The sequence below is a fragment of the Camellia sinensis genome, chromosome 3, assembly GCF_055761805.1.
Source record: "Camellia sinensis isolate YWXY chromosome 3, ASM5576180v1, whole genome shotgun sequence".
Lineage (NCBI taxonomy): Eukaryota > Viridiplantae > Streptophyta > Magnoliopsida > Ericales > Theaceae > Camellia > Camellia sinensis.
The window spans coordinates 98597261-98619321 of record NC_138963.1 but is presented as its reverse complement, the minus strand read 5'-3'; the positions used below and the strand labels follow the sequence as shown (position 1 = coordinate 98619321).

The window sequence follows — 22061 nt, the reverse complement described above, 5'->3', positions numbered from 1 at the left end:
GTAGAGACCATAATTTTTGTAATTACCATTAAATCCCTAACCTTGAGTTTATTTCAATAAAGCCCTTGAATTTTCACTTAATTGCATTTTAAACCCTAGAATCGGGAAACATCGTGGATTAATTCGAGTAAACCCTAATCGATCCCATAGATTAATAATCACCTTTAAAACCCTATTTGTAGACACCTCATTTTTTACCATCCTCAAGAATTGGATGTTCTCACAGGTACATCCAGTGACAAGTCTGATTGCTCATCGAGCGCTCGAACTCCGCGGCGAAGCGCCCCTGGTTTGATCTTTCCAAACCCTGCATCAGTTCTATCTCCTTTTTGGACCATGTTTTGGTCCTTTTAGAATGTTGCTTCTAGAGCACTGCGGCCACTTTTGGGCACTGCTAGCCATGGACTTTGGCCTGCAGGCCATTGATGTGCCCTGCTGGCCATCAATGAAGCCCTCCCTGCCATCATCCACCAGTGTATCAGTAGATATTTTTAGATATTTTTTGACAGCTGTTTGCACAGATTGGAGCATCTGCTTGCACGTGGATGGTTGGATCTTTTCAAGATGATTTTGTATCTTCTATATATAGAGGCCTTTCTCTTGCATGCAAAGGGTTACAAAAATTTTATGAGCAAAATTTCTCTCTCTTTCTCTAGAATTCTCTCTCTTTCTCTCTCTCTCTCTTTATACATATTTGCACTAGCACCCTTAGCCAAACACCTTCATCTTGGAGCTGAGGTTCTTGGAGGCCTTGTTTGAGCTCTTAAGGTTGGTTTTAGCTCAGAGTTGTGGCTATTTTGTTGCTGTGCTTCAAAGGTAAAGCTTACCTCTTTTAAAGCTTTGTTTTAATTGATTGCTTGGCCATCTCTTTACACTTCTTTGACATGGTTTTTCAACCATAAAAAACTATATTTTTAAGGTTTTAAAATAGTGGTTTAAGCCTTGTTGAGTTAGGGGGGGTTGTCTCCTTTTTTGCTGTTTGGCTTGTGAAGCCTTTTGTGCCTTTTTTTAAAACTTTTAAAATAACTTGTTTTTGGCCTTTTAACCACTGAATTCTAGGGGAGTTTCAGTGGTAAAAAGTGTGTTTTGAGGTCCAAAATAGGAGGGGGTGGCCTCCCTTCTTTTGTGTCACGTTTGTATGTGTAGATGGCCTAGCATGTGAGCACGTTTTTCTACCTATTTGTGACTTGATCTCATCATGTTTTTGCCACCGATTTAGCATGCTTTAGCTTTGTTTTGAGCCTTCTTGGTCATATGAGTCTTGTTATGCATGGTTGTAGTGTGAATGGCTTCACTAGCTTTGTGTTTCAAGGCCTCTAACATGTTTTGCATGTGTTGATTACATGTTGTAGCATCATTTAGCATATGATTTCAGTGTTTATAGCTCTGTCACACTCTCACTTATCTCACTTATCTCACTCTTTTATTCCTTTTGAGAGTTGTGCTTTGAGCCTTGTTTGTGTCCTAACATGTGAGCATGTTTTTCTTGTCTTCTATCACTACAAGAAAAGTTGCCTATTGCAACGTTTCTTTTATGGCGTTTATGAAAAACGCCATTATAGATTAGTTAAATACAACGTTTTCAAAACGTTGTCTCTCATCTCGGTAATATGGCGCCGCTTGGGTCAATTTGTTGACACCGTTCAATACTCCGTCCATTTCAAAAACGTCTCTCACTCTCACTCGCACTTTTCCACAATCCAAACTCTTTCTCTCTCACTCAGAAACCCATTCGATTTGAAGCTCAGAAACCCTCATTCTCACTGATCAGCTCTCACTCTCGCTCTCGCTCGATTTCAAACAAACTCACACGATTTCAAACACACACGATTTCAAACACTCTCTCACTTGATTTCAAACAAACTTGCTCGATTTCAAAACTTGTTGCAGATTTTGAAAGCCACCAGATTTGCGCTTCTCTTCCGATTTTGGTTCTCCTCTCTTTCGATTTTGTGAGTTTCGATTTTGTGAGTTTCGATTTCGATCCTTTGGTCAATCCAGATTTTGAAGAATGTATACATTGGAACTGATATCTTGCATGTTTTGTTGCTGCTCTGTTTTGTTGCAGATCATATATTGGAACTGAACATTGGAACTGAGTTTCGATTTTGAAGATTTTGCTCAATCGGTCACTCAGATTTGTAAGTTTTTATTATATATGATATATATATATATATATATTACACAAAATCATCGAGTACATCATCCAGATCTCGCTCATGGGTGAACAATACATATATACATGTATATGTGCTCTCTCTGATATTGTGTTTATTGTTTTGGTTCTATATATATACATGACCTGTATGTGTGACTGCTTGTTTAGGTTCTTTGGATGATTTTTAGTTGTCAACTTATTTTGGATATTTTTCTTTTACACTGCTATAAAGGTTTATTTTCTCAATTAGGGAAAATTATTTAGGGATATTAGGTTTAGTTGATTAGAAATGTGTTGTTGTCTTCACAATTCATATTTTAGTATTAGATATCCCTCTAGTGTCTATGCTATAACCCTATTGAAATCATCATTTGTGTGTGTGCCACTCCTGGCTTTTTCACACTTGATGAGAATTGGAACATTTTGATGTGTAAAATTTGTCTTAGCTCAGAAGAAAAGAAAAAGTAATTATGCTTGCTTTTGTAATCAGTGTTAGAGAGGTGTGAATGGATTGAAGAAAGATATATAAGTTTTTTCGCTTTTGTTAATTTTGGTAGGATTTCTGCACCATGTTTTGAGGGGTCAAATTTTTTTTTTGTCTGAATTTTTCATGGAATACTATTTTGAACTGTTATTGGATGATATTTTCTTTGTTACTGGTTTGAACTGCTATAATCGTCACTTTGAGTAGCCTTCATGGCTCTTTTTTGCACCTGACGATAATTCATATATTTAACTGTGTAAACTTTGTCTTAGATGTAGAGCAAAGCCTTGCAATCAGCAATTGTAAGTGAGGAATGCTGATGGTGGATATGATGGAGGGGAAGCTTTAGAGATTACTGTGTATGATTATTGTACCAAACACCATAACATTGAACTTACTGTGTACCAAACACCATAACATTGAACTTACTTTGGGACTAAATTGACACAATTAAACATTGGGGAACCCAAATGACACAAATGTCATATTGAAGATCAAAACTGTAATTCACCCTTGTGAGTAATATGTTGTACCTTGCTCTGGACGCAGCCATAGTTGCTCTTAATTGGGTCACGGTTCACCCTTCAATTGGGTAACTAGGTTCCTTCACCTACATGTTAAGGATGCTAGTGCTCTTCTTTGTTTACGTTTTGTTTGACACTGTTTTGTTGGTTAATTTGTTGCTCATTTTTGACTGTTTGATACTGATCAAGCAATGTGAGTTTGTGAACAGGTGACGTGCTGTCAGGGACATGGTCAGATGGGATCCACTATTCAGGTGTGATGGAGGAATGGTTTGGGCAACAATGGTGGGACAAACGTTCCGTCCTACTGCTTCTCACAACCATCCTTGTTTTTGCTCCTCTTATTTCATTCAAACGCCTTGGTGAGTCTTTGAATAGTGTCTCTGTTTATATATATGTATAACCTTTTTTAATTTTACTTAATGTGAAGATAAAAGGCAAAATTCAGTTATCTGTGTCTCTAGTAAGCATGGCTTAGGTAGTTTAGGTGGGATTGAGAAGAGGTGAGATTGTTTTTCTACTAGAAAACCACCTTGAAAAAGTCTAGGACACAAAGTGATCACAGAACCAACCATGTGAAAAGGTTGTGTCTGGCCCACACCCATGTGAGAGGGTTGTGTCCAATTCAGTGATTGGTTTATGTGCAAGTAAAAGAACTAAACCGGCTTGAATAAGTGATGATTCAGAAAGTAAACATTGTAGTAAGCTCAGTTTGTTTATCTTCACATTCAGCGTAGCATGTGTGATTAAAATTGACATTTGGCGTTGACGTTGCTTTCAAAGCCAATGGGTGCCTACTTAAGCTCAATACAGCCCTCCTCTAAGAACCTGCCAATCCACTGATGGGGTTATTGATTACCTTTAGTTGGTACACCAAGTCATTAGGTGCAATGAGCATCATGAGACTAGTTACACTTAACCAACAAAGTGAATTCCTATTGTATATTTGAAGATTCAAGAAATCTCTTTATTTGCATCTTATTGTTATCATCAGTATTAAGACTTAAGAGCCCTACCAGGCCTAACAACACAATGCAATGGCTTTTAGTGTCGTGTTGGGGAGAGGACAGCTATTCTAATCATTTGACTAGAATGAAAATAATGAAGATCAGTAAAAGGGAATTTGGAAGCATTATTGCAAAGCTATTGGTTGTATTTATTGTGTTTATGGTGAAAGTATCCAATTGAATATTTTAGATTGCTGTGGAACCAATGAACATGGTACTGGTGAATAGTCCTTCCCAAACTTCATTAATGGAAAGCCCTTTGGTTTGCTGGACAAGCTTGCACAGTTGGAATGTTGGAGAAAAAAACCTCAGAGGCTATTTTTATTGCTCTTGACATCAATGCTTTCAGTTGGCACCAGTTTTAGTTTAGATTTTTTTTTGTCGGTGGGTTCTAAATAGCGGTATTGGGATGCGTATTAGTATCGGTCGCAGTGTAATGGTATCAGAAGTATCAAGCATCACGTATCGGGAATCAGAAAATATGATCCTGAAATTTTGAAAATCATTCACTACTCTCCTAAAATTCAATGATAAATTTTTCTTTTAGTGATAAACATCATTTGTCACATCTTGACGAATGCATTGATATATATGTAATCAATTTTTACTTCATAAGACAATAAATACAAATCAACTGCAAGAGTTATTATATATTGTCACATCTTGTCACTTATTTGTAGTTATTATATCATTCGTTGCAATAAATGACAATTTCTCTTATATAACTATGGGTTGACTATGAAGCACCGACACTTCAAAACAAATGACGTATCCATGTCAGACACATGGACACTTCGGGGACATGTGGCTACTTTGGGGACACGTATGGGACACGCCACATGGCGTGACACCTTATTTAATTAATTTATTTTTAGGGCTCATGCCAGGATACTTCAGGGATACACTAGGGATATGCCATGTTGTCTTTTTCCCCCATTTTCTTTAGTACTTTTAAGGAATGTTGAATGGTGAATGTTTACTATTTTTTTTTATAGATTTAAATACTTAATAGATCATCTATAAAAAAAGATATAAACTATAAGTATTAATTTTAAATTTTTTTTTTAAAAAAAAATATAGAATTAGAGTTATTTTTATTAATACTGATTGTTTGTGAATGTAATATTAATCTAGATAGCAAATAAAAATATATGAAAAAATATTTTATTGCCGTGTCCCAGCCATGTCCATGTCCCCATTTTTTTAAAATTGCTGTGTTCCGTATCCGTATTTGTATCCGTGTCCGTGCTTCTTAGTGGTTTGATAGATATTGTTACATCTTGTCACTTATTTGCAGTTATTATATCATTTGTTGCAATAAATGACAATTTCACTGATTCTTTTTGTTTTTATTGTTTCAGATTCATTGAGGTACACATCAGCCTTGTCTGTTGGTTTGGCTGTCGTATTTGTAGTGATCACAGCAGGAGTAGCTATTGTTAAATTGAGAAATGGAAGCATTGAAATGCCACTCTTGCTGCCTGAACTTGTTGATCAGGCATCTTTCTGGAAGCTTTTCACAACTGTACCTATACTAGTCACTGCCTATATCTGCCACCATAATAGTGAGTTCTAATTTCTTCATCCTCTCTGCTATGTTTTAGTTCCGAAAAGCACAGAAACTTCTATAACCTTCAAAGTTTGGTATTCTTTTGACCTCATAAACCAAATACTCAATTTTGTCCCAAAATGGTTATATATGTTTCTTGACTTGACTTCCAGGCTACCTGGTTTTGTGATGCTTTGTTTGTAACTCCGAAATGAAGCTATTGGTAAGCTTAAAAATAAAGAATGTAACAGGAAAGTGATATTTTTATTTAATAGGATTTGCCAACTTATCAAGATCTGAACAAGTTGACTGTTAACTTCACCAGAAAGTCCCAACTTTATTCTTTAAGCCTAGTTTAAGAAAAGTTTCTGTTATAGGGGTCATGGGGTCATGCAGTGGATTTCTTAAGTTTACTTTTATAGTTTGAAGACAAAAGGTTAAAAATACCCAATCGCTAAGGAGGTGCTATTGATTTATATTTTAGATGATGCTATTGTTAAACAAATATTCCTGTTATATGCATTAAAATGTTCTTTTCCCCTATCTAGTCTCATTTGTTTGACAATATGAATGTGAACAAAGGTTGAAGTAGAGACATGCTCATGATTGGTATGCCTGTTCTTTATGATGAAATTCAAGTTTTGCAATTAGTCTGAAGAAAAACCTTTTCCACAGGTATTTGTTGTCGAAGAGTAATCATATGTGGCTACTTTTTATTCATTGTGGCATTTGATTGAAGCCCACTATAATAAAATGGCCATCTGCTAACTGCAACTTAAATACTTAATTTAGCTGATTGAGGTCTTCATAGATGGTCATTGCTCTTATTTGTTGCAAAGATGGCACCTACTTATAGCATTGCATCAAATGTAATGCTTACAATATACCATAGTTATCTCTGTGCACGACTTCAAATAATTTAGATATATTTAATTGCTCAGTTCCACATAATTTACTATTCTTTCTTGTTCTAATGGATTTTACAGTTCACCCAATAGAGAATGAACTACAAGACCCCAGCCAGATGAAGTCAATTGTCCGGACATCAATCACATTATGCTTATCTGTCTATCTTGCTACCAGCTTTTTTGGATTTCTCCTCTTTGGGAATCACACACTGGATGATGTACTTGCCAATTTTGACGCTGATCTTGGAATCCCTTATAGTTCCTTGCTTAATGATGTGGTGAGAGTGAGTTATTGCATCCACCTAATGCTTGTTTTCCCAATCATATTCTTTTCCCTTCGCCTCAACCTAGATGGTCTACTTTTTCCATATGCCATTCCGATTGCCTTTGACAACAGGAGATTCTTCTCAGTAACAGTGGCTCTCATGGGTTTCATTTTTCTGGGAGCCAATTTTGTGCCTAGCATATGGGATGCCTTCCAGTTCACTGGTGCCACAGCTACTGTCTCCATTGGATTCATTTTTCCAGCTGCTGTTGCTCTTAGGTGAGTCACAATGATTATAGTTACTTTACTTGCAAGTTGCCACATTTAGCAATAGTCCATTCCAAGAAATGTGAACATGCTTCGTTGTATTTCAGATCCATAATGGTCCAAAAAAATAAAATTTGCTGGTTTAAGGTTCAGACTAACAGTATCAGGTAGTCGCTGTTTTGGCAGGTTGCAATTTGAGACTTGTAGGCTACTAGATATGATTGGGCTGTAGGGCCAATTGGTGCCTCTGGAAGCTCATGCTCAATTTTTTTTTTCCTTGTTTGTATACATATTTATGTTGCTTTTTATTGACAATGAATACTATGGCCTTTGTTGTATTTCATTAGGTTTGTCCTATTCATTTGCACTCGCGTTTGTCCGAATTCCTTGATGTTGCCAGTAAGCAGCTGGTAAGTAGAATGGATTTCTGATTTTTGAGATCCTTCTGATAGTCTTATTATTTCATAGATTTACTTATACAAACTTTCTACAGAGCATCCCTAAGCTGAAGGAAACTATTTCTGTAGCAAACAATGCATGTTGAGCAATTGGAGAATTAGCGGTTAAGGTAGTTCCACCTCCCCATTTGCATCAGAATGAATCTAGATAATATTGCATTTTCATGCACCATTCTCTGTTCTTCAACTAGCTAATTCTGGCTTAAAACAATTGTGACACGCATTGAAATGTGGGTTCTTTTTATGACTTCCAATTTTGCATGGTTCTCAATTTTTTTGGGCATAATTCTAATTTCTGATTTGATCTTTATGTTTCATATCATTTTGTGTATTGACTGGAAAAACATCATTAATGTTCATTTTGTTTTAAAATGAGGAAAATTATTAATCCATGACCCTAAAACAAGAGATGTCAAAGATGTTTGTCTTCATAGTTGATCTTCTTGATTTTGTGCTTGAATATATTAAAAGTATGTAACATGAAGAATGATCCTGTTATTTAGCAGGGGCAACTTAATTGAAAAAAAGGCAAGGTCCAGTTACTTTGTACATGCTACATGTCCTAAAACTGAGCGGGATGTAAATCTGTGAGCCTGGACATGATCCTTTTCCTCATGCCATACATCTGAAATTTATGCCAACTTTATAGTTCATTTTTAGAATGCCAATTAAATTTGCTTCAAGTAGCTTCTTGACATGGTGAAAGTTGTGTTATCCGGACAATAAAGCTACATATTCATTTCACTTCTGATACTCTTATTACAGTCTTTGACGCTTGGAAATGTTATGTGGTTCACAAATTGTTTGTAGGAATGACAGTATTTTTTGCCAAAAAATCTAGTGAATTGCACAAGTAAAATTTGATGATCAGAGAGCTTATTTATTTATGTGTGTATGTTTATTCTTTTTAAAATCTATCTGCTGTGTACTTACATTTGACACACATTTTGATACCTCCCTTTTTTTTTTTCAAAAATTATTTTTATTTCTTCCCCTTTTCCTATGTCCATATATCTTATGGAGTCAATAGTTTGAACAAAATAAATTTCAAAATGTTAAATTATTCTATGTTTTGGCATTGCTGGCTAGCTTAACTGGTAAAGTCTCTTGGCAGTTGTACCAAAGACCTAGTTTGAATAATGCCTTCATCTGGGTTGGGGAGGTCTACCGAAAAAAGGAAAAAAATAGTGCAGTGACCATGTTCAGTCTATTTATTTTGCATGCTAACATGAGTTGTGTTGAGGTTTCATTTGATTGCTAAGCATCTCATTTCTTTCATGTCTATGTTTATTATTTGGGGCATGTGTTTCTTGTTGGTTTCCTTTTTGAATCAATAGTAAATGGGGTGCACAAATTTATCAACAATGCCCTTTCCTAGACTAGAAGTATTTTGACATTTTGTAAACTAATAATTTCAGGTTCGTCAAGAAATTTCTCCAATAGTGATGACAGTCATTTCTTTCTTGATCCCGATTCTTCAACATGCTGAGGTGATTGTTTCTTTGCTATTTCCAGTCATGCATGTGTATGCGTGCACACACTTGTGGGCATGGGTGTATGTTTCGGACTGTTATCTCTAATTAGTTACATTTCTTGATGTTGAGCAGGAGCTCAATAAGTCACTTATAGAAAATAGTGCTACAACGCTTGGTCGAGTTGCCTGGGTTTGTCCAGGGGTTGTATCACCACACATGGTGCATTGTCTTAGGAGTTTTTGAGTTGTTTGGGAAAAGATTGAAAGCTGGAGAAGGGGGTGGGATGGAAAACTTATGTTTGGGTCCCATATTACAGTGACAGGTTTATTTAGTTGCATCTCTATTGATGGTTAATAAGAGGGGATCCCTGCCAACCACACAACTATATTGACTTTGTCCGATCTCTCTCTCTGCAGATTATTGGAAAAGGTGCTTCATATATGTGTCTGTATTTGATGCACACTACTCTTTACATGTAACATGACATTTTTTTATTTTTCTATATGATGAAATTTAGAGAACAGAAATGTAGCCTTCAGTTTTTTGTTCTTTGATTGGAAGATGACATTGAAATAATAGAAATTCTTTAGGGGCCCAAATTGCTATTCATTTATGTGCCTCATGGTATTCTAGTTTTGCGCTGGGGGACACACACACAACCCACACAAAAAAAAAAAAAAAAAAAAAAAAAAAAAAAAAAAAGGTGGCGTTTTTGAAAAAACGCCACTAAATGACGTCATACATTAGTCTGACGGAAGTTATAACCGGAGTCAAAGATTTTGCGGCGTTTTATAAAACGCCATCTAATGTTTTTAGCGACGTTTTTCAAACGTCGTAGAGCTATTGCGACGGCCGTATCAGCGGCGTAAATATTAAACGTCATTGTACCTTTTTACGGCGTTTTTCAAGCTTTTAGCGGCGTTTTTAAAACGCCACTAAAACTCCAATTTCCTGTAGTGTATGCTACCATTTCAGCATGTTGTAGTCACTGTTTTGACATGTTTAAGCTCTGTCCAGAGCTGGTTTGGTTAGTTGTGCTTGATATTGCATGCTCCTAGTGTAGTGTTCTTCACTAGTCTTGATGCTTTTGGCTCTTAACATGTTGTGCATGTGTTGCTTGCATGTTGTAGCACTATCTCTCATGCCATTTCAGCATTGAAAATTCTGCAACCTCTCTCATTTATTCACTTTTCATTTGTTTTGAGGGTTGGTTAACCTTAAGGTTGTGTTTAAGCTTGAGATAGAGCTTGTGCTCAATGATTTTAATCATCTTTTGAGGGTTTCTACTAACCAAAGGCATGATCTCTCTCATGTCTTAAGCCATCTTTTTTTATTAGAGGACACTCATCTTGGACAAATTGACTAAAGAATGGCTTGGTAATGTTAAAATGTGTAAACAAGAACATGACAAGTAAAACCTGACCAAGATAAACATGTTGTGTTTGCATTGCATTGTGTTCAATTAGACGTTATATTGAACACAAGGTAGATTGGTCCATTTTATACTTAAAGTGATGAAATGAGCGAATCTCCTTTGTCTCCATCACCCTTGATCATGCATAATAGGGTGGTGGTCTAGAGTCTTGTTTTGTGCATGTATTGAAAGTGTACAACTTGGATCTTTGACCATCATGCATTGAAAATGCTTGATTGGTGGTTTTGGATCCAAGAATGCCACTCCTTTGATGTTTTGAGATGATAAGGAGGGGCATGGCACAAACATACCCTTGGAAAACCTTCCCTTTTCCTCTGTCTGTGCTCTATTGCAATGTGGCAATTCAGCACACCAGTGGCCGGCACTGGTACATTGATGGCTGGTAGTGCTTCATCATTGGCCGACAGTGCTTTCTCTTTGGCTAACAGATGGCCGGCAGCAAATACTCATGGCCGGCAGGCCACTAGTGCATTCCTCAGCATTGGTTTGGTAAGGTGGAGCAGAAAGTTCTTGGAGCAGCCTTGCAAATAGAGCCTCTCAAGAGCAAACCAGAAGGTGTTTCGGGGCAAAAACCGAATGCATGCATATCTACTTTCCAAAGCAGAGCTGAGGCAGTGTGGTTTAATGCTTTACTTGTTAGTTAGCATGGTTTTGTAATTAAATTAACTAGTTGTTAATTAGTTAAGTGTTGTAATAATTAAGTAGCATAGCTTAGCTATTTCTTTATTTTGTTTTGTAATAATTAGTCTAATTAGTTTAATTAGATTAGTTAGATTAGCTTAGTTTATTTATTCAGACCCTCCTTCGCGAGGGCGCAATGTTGTAATAAGCGCGCGTGTGTGTGTGTGCATGTCTTCCAACCCCACGTCTTTCTCTCTTTTATTTAACCGCTTTCGATGGTTAGTTTTAGGGCACGTTTCAATTAGCATACCTTGTGCTTTGCATGTTTGCATCCATTCATTTGTCTTGTATGCACTAGGCTCGGCTCATCATTCAAACTGCATCGTATTTCAATACTTAATTTGAATACATGTATTAAATCGTTGCATTCATATGCCATCTTAGATAGCCAAGCCTATTAATTGCATATTGCATGTGTTGCATTAGGCATTGTTCACATAGCTAGGATCATGCATTGTTTCTAACTAGTTTTTTTTTTTTTGGCTTGGAGTACACTATAAGTTTTACGCTTTAGCATACTTGCATTAGTGTGAGTGTTTCCATGATAGCATGCTTGCCATAAGGCTATTTGCTTAAGTGCTAAACTGCATGAATGCCTATGGGTGAAGGCTTTATTGTCTAAATTGGAACAATTCGACGATTGTGAGTTTTAAGCCCACTTTGTGAAGTGGCAAAATCATGTTTTTAAGCCCACTTGAGGGTGGCAAATCCGCGCTTTAGCCCACTTGCGAGTGGCACTTTCAAACCATTTTCGAAAACAAACATGAGTCTATTTGTTTCAATTCTCGCGACTTAGTCTATACTTGTATGTGTGCGTCACATAGTACAGTTAGCTAATAACCGGATAAGAACAAATGTGTCTATCAAACAACATATCATGTTTAGTAGAGGCCGATCCTTTGATCGGGGGAGCGGGGGTGCTCATTTCAGGACCTTCTCCTCTTGTACCCAAGTTCCCGAACCGAGGCAACTTTGGTGATGACGGACACGTGGCCTTTGGCTCGGGTCAGGGTTTCCTAAATTTCTCAAAAATAAAATATTTAGGTGGCGACTCTGTAATCTGGCAAAGCAGTCCAGTTTTGGCATTATTTGATCTAAAATCAATTTTTCAAAATGATTTGTCGGATTGGACTCTTTGGTGTTTATTTGTCTCACATTACACTTTGTGAGATAAGATTCAGAACTGTGACAGGAGTCCGAACTGTGGGAGACCAATTCGCGCCCCTCCGAAAAGGGGGCGCACGAAAAAAGTCGAGTCTACACTATTATTAATTATTAGACCCTATAATTATAGATTAATCACCTTAAAAATCTTAACTCTCGGTAATGCTGTTTTTGCTTGGTTTCTCACCTTTGTTTGCGCTTTAATTTAATGGGACCCAAATTTATTATTTTAACTATTTTCTAATGTTAGTATATTGTATACTAAATATCAAGGTTTCATAAATTTAGACTTGGTCCCTATATACTTCTATTTTATTTCATTCGAAACCTTAATTGTAGTACTTTCTTAATTAATTTACTTATGGCTATTATTTTATGTTTATAAATACAAATATCTTATATATATATATATATATATATATTTCTTGGAGCCCAAGTAGTTGACCATGTGATGGATGAAATGGCCTTGATGGCAACTTTGACAAATTACACGTATAGAACTTGGCCCCTAAGAAACCTCCCAATGCTTTCTCTATATATATGCACACTTCTCTCCCTCAATTTACACATTTTCAGCCATGCACTAGAGGAGTGAGAGAGAGTGATCTTGGAAAAAAAGAGAGAGGGAGAGAGAGAGAGAGAGAGAGAGAGAGAGAGAGAAGAGAAGAAGAAAAAGAAGAATTATGTTGAGTCTTGTACAACAAAGGTAAACATACATCACCTCTACTCTCAAGTTCTTTTACCACTTGTTTTTCCCCTCCTAGTACATGCTCTTTGTATATATATTTTGTAGTCTAGGCCTATAATCTTGTATAAATGTGTATTAATTAATAAATGGTATGCTTCTCTTTCTTTCATTAATTTCCAGCAGCAAATCTTTTCCCTCTCTTGAATTTATTTTCCTATCAAAACTCTATAAACTTGAAATATGTTTTTCTAATGTAATATTTGGTATGTCTAGAGTATGTGATAATTTTGGTAGGACCTAACGATGTATTTTTATAACCTAAACAATTTTTCTAAGTTTGTTACTCACAGAACCAGAAAAACAGTCAACTTTCTATATTTTTATAAAATTCCATAAAAATAATCTTGAGTCCACTTTTATGTCAAAATCTTATTATTGGTGTTACATTTTAACTAAAATTTTTTTGATCTCAAGATAGTGAAGGGTTCGAGAGAAAAACCGATTTGCGTAACAGTCAACGAATCTGGACAGATCTTGGTAATTCTGAATTATCTTAAAATCTAAAATACCTATCCTAATTTTGTAAATTGAGTTTGAAACTAGACTTATTTATCTACAAACTCACATGAGGCCAGGTACTTAGGGCCAATAAAAGTATTTTTTTCATAAAATTGATTTTTGTAAATTGATTTTTTTTTTTCTTCCAAAAAATTTCCATTCCTTCCACTCATTTCCACTTTGTTCTTGCTCAATTTACTAAGAAAATATAACACTTGAATTTTGAAAATGTGAGCCTCGGAACTTTGTAAAAATATTTGGATCCACATGAATTTTTTTTTGAAAAAGGGTCTAAAGTAGTTTGGTTAAAACGGGTCTAAAGTTGGGATTAAAGCTTGAACCCAACTCTCCTGCAGAGGAATTCATAAGATAGCACATTCCAATTTTCATCATCGGGTGTTCAGAAAAGAGTGCCCAAGTCATAGGGCCGATCAAAATAGGGTGTCTACAAAGGGCTAGGCGATTTGGTTGATTTAGAAGAATACATGGCTAGCCTCTATCTCTTTGAAGAGTAGAGTTTGGACAATGTACAAATCGAATGGTGGAAATTTGGCCAATGCCCATGTATGGGCAAACAGTGAGGAGGTTTGAAAATAGAGGGAAATGATGAAGAAGCAAGAAAGAAGGCACAAGCTAGCAAAAAAGCAAAACGGAAGGAAAATGTAGGTGGAAATAATAAAATCGGAGAAATAATGAGCCAGAAGAATCCAAGGCAGAAGAAAGTGAGAAAGGACTAAAGATTGAGAAAGAGGAGATTGAAGTGGAAACACCAGGGCCAGAGAGAATTGGACCAGTTGAGCCAACCACAGAAGAAGATAGACGGAGGTCCAATTTGATAGGGGCACACTTGGGAAGAAAGGAGATCTTTGTAGAAATCTGGTCAACATCACCATACCAGCCAAAAAGGGACAATCACAACATAAGAATGATACATGTTGAGCCGAATGATTGCTTGTCTATAAATGAAGGAGAGTGGTGGGAAGACAATGATTTACTCTTCGCCCACACTGACGAATGTTAGGGAAACAATGCTCCAGATGACACTTGGTATTCTGAAGAAATTGATCATCCAACTAGAAGTGGGCACTTCTTCAAGCCCTCACACCTAGATCAAGGCATGACGTCAAGAAAGGATGTGGAAAAAGGGAAAGAGGAGGAGAAAGAAGAAGAGGAAAATTTGGTCCTTAAACAACTGAAGAAGATCTAAGCCAATATCTCGGTCTGGGGATTGCTCATGGCATCACATGAACACCAACAGGCTATGCCCACAGCATTAACCAAAGCCAAGTTGTCCATTAATACTACACCAGATCAGCTGGTGTCATTGATTACACCAACTGGGCTAATTCCATCTATGACTTTCTCAGATAACGAACTCCCTTCAGTACGATCAGAGCACAACAAACCTTTGTATGTGTCTCTGGAATGTACGAAAAAGTGGGTTCCCATGGGCCTAATTGACACTGGATCAGCCATAAATGTGTGTCATTCACGTATTGCTTATGCGATACGGTTAAAGCTAACAGACTTTGGGCTGACAAATCAACTAATTCGAGCATATGACAACACAAGCCGTGAAGTCATGGGTACCATCAAAGTATAGGTTTCGGTAGGACCATTAGAGCATGAAACTAAGGTCCACTTCATGGATCTGCCGACAACCTTCAATTTGTTATTGGGCAAACCTTGGTTGCATCAAATGAAAGTCGTTTCTTTCACAATGACTTAATTGGTCAAATACTCGCATGTTGAAGTGATCGTCACTGTATTCAGGAATTCATCTATCCACCCCCCACCCAAGGTGACAACCCTAATATTAGAGATAGATCATGGGGAGGAAGATGTTTTTCTTTCTGGAATCACTTTAGCTGAGGCCCAGTTAGTCTAGACTATCATAGCAAATAAAGAAAGGATGTATCTAAGTGCTCAGTCAATCTACTTTATGAGCAAATTAGGACATATCCCAGGGATGGGACTTGGAAAGAGTGGTAGGAAATGTATTGATGTGATAAGGGAAGTTGCCCACAATCCTCATTGATTTAGGTTAGGGTATAGACCTACGAGGAAAGATTGGAAGAAGAAGGAGATGAGGTGAGAGAAATGGCCAAAGCTAAAAGGACTGACAAGTAGTATCAATTGAAATACAAATCGATCCCGGGAACCTTGAACGATTGTTTTATCAGAGAGGGGGACAATTTTTCTTTTTATGGCTTTCCTGAACCATAGGTTAGCCTCGAGACAAAGGAGCGTCTCCCCGAATTTGAGGTTTTCTTTGGTCACTAGCTATCTGAGAGTGAGGACATGGAAGTGAACTTTGGTAACGACATGGAACATGGCGGGAGCAGTCATTTGGACAAAGCAAAAGGGGACAAAGTGGAGTTGACACTAGCTGATTATGAGACTGGCACGAAATTACAGGGTTTTGGGGTCACCAGAAACTGTTGCATAGCCTGGGGAGAACCCGCGCACATTAAACAATTTGAACCCTCGATTTCTTTGATCTAGTCTCATGAGTGGAATGTGAAATGTAGATGACAGTCTAGATTTGGAAACTTTTATAGAAAAACCTTTGCCAGAAATGGACTGCATCACCAGATCTTAGAGTTGCCACCTAATATTTTGAAAAAATTAGGAAACCCATGACTCGTGCCAAGATCATTATTTGTCGTAACCAAGGATGCTTGGATTGGAACCTTAGGTATGAGAGGGGAAGGTTATTAATTGAGTACCCCCATTCACCATGATATGAGTTTTATTTACTTTATATCTTCATATTCTGATTATTTAATAAATCCTAAAATTTACTACGTGAAACAAACAAATATAGATTATGTCATTCATTTTGGAACAGTTTGATTTCATGTATTTGGAAAGAGTTTTGAAGATGTACAACTCAAAGAAATTGAGTTTACAACACATGAAAATCAACATCATTCCAAATTAAGCGATACAACCTCCATCTACCAGCATTTATACAGTTATATCAAGTAAGGAAGTACCCACATGGTAGGATGCTAAACATAATAAGAAAAACACACACAACTAGGATGCTAAAACATAAAAATTTACATATTTACCGACGTCTCGCGAACAGTTACAAAACAAAGATAGAAAAACATACATGATCTCAGATTCAAGATTCTAACACAATACATACACAAAAATGCAACTAAAAATTCAGCTACTAATACTTGACATGTGAATCATCTCATGACATGAGGTAGCGCATAAAATCAAATAGAAATTAATTAAACCCACAGATGTAAATGAGTCGAATTTGAATGCATGAAATGTGAATGCAAAGCATAAATATGATGAAGAATAAAATATGATGCTTATTTACAGATACAAAAAAATAAATAAATGAAAAAGGGATAGAAAGAAGCAGGGCGATGAATTATTACAACATTGAATATTTACAACACCGAATAAAAGATGCGAGGTAGAAACTATATCAACAAATGACTATCTAATTTCAACATAAGCTGAATCTAACAAATCAAACATAATAATAATAATAATAATAATATAAGTATACATATATTTGAGAAAGTGTGCGTGTGGCTGTTTCATCAACCATCGTATGAAAAACATATATTATTATAGTATAATAATATAATAATATACAACATAATATAATTAATATATTATTATATTATTTACATTATTATTAAAATAAAAAAAACTACATATTTAAAACAGTATAAAAATGCAAGAAAATAAAGAAATTACATCAGATAAATCTGGTAACTATTTTTACCATGTTGTATTATATATTTAAAGACAAGAGAAATAAAAAAAAAAACAAAATAAATGAGAAAAGTACAAAAACTCACATTTGGAGGAAAAGATGAATTTTCTTATTACCAAACTTTCTTCCTAACACCCTTGGAGTATGCTTTGAGCTCTCAGCAAGAAGTTGCAAGTTTAAGCTTTAATGAAAATTTTGGGTCGTATATATCAGTGGATAGAAAGGTTTAAGATTTGTTGAAACAAAAATTATTTTTCCAAAATTTTATCTTCCCAAGACTTTGTGAAACAAAATTTTTCCAAAATTTTCTCTCATTTTTCTTCCTTTTTCTGAAGCTATGGTGCTATAACGACTTAGCAAAAACAAAACCAAAAACAAAACCCCCAATCCGAATTCTGGTAGCACTTCAGCTCAATTTGCACAACTGATCATTGTATGCCCCATCAAAAAACTAAACTCAACCTCAAAAACTAATACATCTGAATCATTGATTTGAATTTGAAAACCTCTCTACAGATTTCTAGATTTCCATACATAGCACATAGCAAGAAAGAAAACAAACACCCTTATGGGGGGTAGGGTTATCCTGTTCTAGCTTTGAAATAATCCAGAGTTTCACTATTCAAACAAGTGGCATCATACATCCTAGAAATGGGGGAGCATCCTGTCCTAAGTTGAGAAGATGCTATAGCTCACTATATGTACAAGGTTGGTTCTACCCTAGGAGTTGAATTCAAGGTGACGTCACTAAAGAGCCCTTTAGTTAATAACTAGTTAATATCCTAGGAAGTCGGAAGAGTCAATATAGCCTCTTCGAAGTCCAATAACCTTAGATAGCGGAGCTACGTTTTGGACAGATCTTAAAAAGTATTAACACAAGGTCTCAAAAGTAACCCGGAGATGGTATAGTGTCACAAAAAGCTTGCTTGTGCTCCCACCAGTATCTGGGCAACACATGGACTTTAAGTGCACCAATGCATGCAATGCAATGAACATATAATTGAAAATAAAAGTCATCATGGAGTTCGAGTCAAGGTTTCATAAAATCCCTAGTAGAGTTGCCAGAAACGGTTCATCGCCCGGGGGGTACCAATGTGCGCTAAATAGTTCGGACCCTGGCTTTTTTGATCTATTCTCATGAGTGCAATGTGAAACATAGAGTCCAAATCCGACAAATTTTTTATTTATTTTATTTTTTATAGAAAATCCATTTTATTGCAAAACTTTTTCCATAAATGGACTGCATCACTAGATCTTAGAGTCGGCACCTAATATTTTGAAAAAATTAGAAAATCCGTGACTCATGCCAAGGCCACTATTTGTCGTAACCAAGGATGCTTGGCTCAGAACCTTAGGTATTAAGGGGAAAGGTCATTAATTGAACACCTCCACTCACTTGAGTACCGGCGCACGTTAAATAGTTCGGACCCCTCGATTTCTTTGATCTAGTCTCGCAAGTGCAATGTGAAATGCAGATGAGAGTCTAGATTTGGAAAATTTTATAGAAAATCTATTTTATTGCAAAAACCTTTGCCAGAAATGGATTGCGTCATCAGATATCAGAGTAGCCACCTAAGGTTTTGGAAAAATTAGAAAACTCGTGACTCGTGCCAAGGCCACTGTTCGTCGTAACCAAGGATGCTTAACTTAGAATCTTAGGTATGAAGGGAGAAGGTTGTTAATTGAGCACACACACTCACCTAATCAAAAGATCAGCCTTTACTAAGCCATAATATGAATTTTATTTGCTTTGTATGTTCATATTCTAATTTATTTAATAAATCCTAAAAATTACTATGTGAAACAAACAAATATAGACTATGTCATCCATTTAGCAACAATCTGATTTCATGTATTTTGAAAGAGTTTTGAAGATGTACAACTCAAAGAAATTGAGTTTACAAACATAAAAATCAACATCATTCTACATTAAGAGACACAACCTCCATCTACCAGCATTCATATAGTTATATCAAGTAAGCAAATAGCCACATGGTAGAATGCTAAACATAATAAGAAAAACACACACAAACGGGATGCTAAAACATAAAAACTTACATATTTACCGATATCCCGTGAACAGCTACAAAACAAAGTTAGAAAAAAAAAGTATGATCGTAGATTCAAGATTCTAATGCAATACATACATAAAAATGTAACTAAACATTTGGTTACTAACACATGACATTTGAATCATTGCTAGACATGGGGTTACGCATAAAATCACATAGAAATTGATTAAACCCACATATGTAAATGAGCTGAATTTGAATGCATGAAATACAAATGCAAAGCATAAATATGATGAAGAATAAAATATGATGCTTATTTACAAATATAAAAATAAATAAATAAATGACAAGGGATTGAAAGAAATAGGGTGGGGAATTATTACAACACTGAATATTTACCACACCGAATAAAAGACGTGAGGTAGAAATTACTACAACGAACGACTATCTAACTTAAACATAAGTTGAATCTAACAAATCAAACATAATAATAATAATAATAATAATAATAATAATAATAATAATAATAATAATAATAGTAAATATACATATAATTGAGAGAAGTGTGCGCGTGGCTGTTTCATCCACCACCATACGAAAAACATATATTACTACTATAGTATAATAATATAATAAGATACAACATAATATAATTAATATATTATTATATTATTTACATTATTATTAAAATAAAAAAATTACATATTTAATAGTAAAAAAAAATGTAAGAAAATAAAGAAATTACATTAGATAAATCAGGTAACCATTTCTACCATGTTGTATTATTTTTTTAAAAACAAAAGAAATAAAAAAAACAAAAAAAATAAAAAATGAGAAAAGTGCGAAAACTCACATTTGGAGGAAAAGATGAATTTTCTAATTGTCAAACTTTCTTCCTAATACCCTTACGGTTATGGAGTATGCTTTGAGCTCACAGCAAGAAGTTGCAAGTTTAAATTTTAATGGCATTTTTGGATGATATATATGAGTGGATACAAGGATTTAAGATTTGTTGAAACAAAAATTATTTTTCCAAAATTTTCTCTTCTCAAGATTTTGTGAAACAAATTTTTTCCAAAATTTTCTCTCATTTTTGCTTTCTTTTTCAAATTTTTTCTCTCTTTTTCTTCTCCTTTCAAAACAATCAGATGAGGGGTATTTATAGGATTTTCGGATCACCAAAACACATGGCAGCCATGTGATATTTCAAAAAACACATGGCTTGTCATGTGGTATCTCAAACCATGTAGCTTGCCATGTGGTATGGGAGCCAATTTTTGCTAAATTTTCTTGAAAAGAAAAAATTCATAAAAATATTTTTGACCAGGTCTAAAATAATTTGGCCAAAATGGGTGTAAGATTGGAATTAAAGCTTAAACTCGACTTTTCTGCTGAGAAATTCATAGAATAGCATATTCTAATTTTCATCATTGCGTGTTCAGAAGAAAATACCCATGTCTTAGGGCCAGTCAAAATGGGGTGTCTGTAGAGGATGCTAGTGTTTTTATGATTGGTGAAGGATCATCTATGGACTGCCGTGACCTTATGGTCGATGCGTTGGAGGCACCTCGTTTGACTTGGAAGCTCGAGAAAGGTTACATTGTGGAGTCTGAATCTGATAGTGAGTCCGAGTTTGATTCTATTGAGTCTGTAGAGTCAGAGTTAGACTCGAGTTCTTCTAGTAGTTTGCAATTTTGGGGTTGATGACCCTGACGCCACTGTCTTGTCTCGGTCGTCCTTTTCTTTTTCTTTTGAGTCCACTGTATCTACTGAACTGAGCTTGGTGAATGAGAATGATGTGGATTGTGCTTACTTTTTTGTGCCCTTAATTTATTGCATTGACCAATATTTTCAAAATTTCGATGAAAATGAATAGGAAGAAAATCCTTTGGCTTTGAAAAATTTAATTAATTGGAAGGAGGAGAGGCGTGTAAAACCTTTGATGGATGAGGTTGTTCTGGTTAATGTGGGTATTGAGAAGGATCCTTGCTTGGTCCAGATTGGTTTGATGCTGTCTTTAACGAAACGTGAGCGTTACTTTGTTAAAAGAATTTAAAAATGTTTTTGGGTGGTCCTATGAAGACATGCCTGGAATCGATCCTGAGATTGTCCAGCAGAGGATACTTTTTGATCCCGAGGCCCGACCTATTAAATAGAAGTTCCATAGAATTCGGCCAGACTGGCATTGAAGATTAAAGAGGACATCACTAAGCTGATCAATGCAGATTTTTGATTGTGTTAGAATATCCAACATGGTTGGCAACTATAATGCCAATGTCAAAAAAAAAGATGGCAGGATCCGAGCTTGCGTCGGTTTCAGATATTTGAATAAAGCTAGCCCTAAAGATGATTTCCATTTGCCATACATTGATGAATTGGTAGACTTCACTGTAAGTCATGCTTAGCTTTCATTCATGGATGGGTTTTTAAGGTATAATCAGATTTCCATGGCACCTGAAGATAGAGAGAACACAACATTCACTACTCAGTAGGGGACTTACTGCTATAGGGTTATGCCATTCGGGTTGAAAAACACCGAAGCCACCTACTAGAGAGCAACAACCACCATATTGCATGACAGGATTCACAGGGAGGTTGAAGTATATATGGATGATGTGATTGTTAAATCCAAGGAATGAGAAGGTCACTGTGATGCATTGAGAAGGTTCTTCAAAAG

The 22061-nt window shown here is 35.8% G+C and overlaps 1 protein-coding gene across 7 annotated transcripts; it reads left to right on the top strand.

Annotated features, from left to right (window-relative positions):
• Positions 1-1499: 1499 nt before the first annotated feature.
• Positions 1500-10053, top strand: LOC114293390 (amino acid transporter AVT6A-like). Of its 7 annotated transcripts, none has more exons than XM_082920449.1 (10): positions 1500-1952; positions 2069-2141; positions 3376-3528; positions 5535-5738; positions 6709-7174; positions 7270-7329; positions 7510-7572; positions 7656-7730; positions 9039-9110; positions 9228-10053. In XM_082920449.1, coding segments are annotated over exons 3-8 (897 nt in total). In that variant the 5' UTR covers positions 1500-1952; positions 2069-2141; positions 3376-3425; the 3' UTR covers positions 7657-7730; positions 9039-9110; positions 9228-10053. The 7 variants fall into 7 exon arrangements, with proteins under 7 accessions (XP_082776575.1, XP_082776579.1, XP_082776574.1 ...); XM_082920453.1 differs by adding an exon at positions 2915-3001 and having other exon boundaries at positions 9039-10053; XM_082920448.1 differs by having other exon boundaries at positions 9039-10053.
• The last annotated feature ends 12008 nt before the right edge of the window (positions 10054-22061 follow it).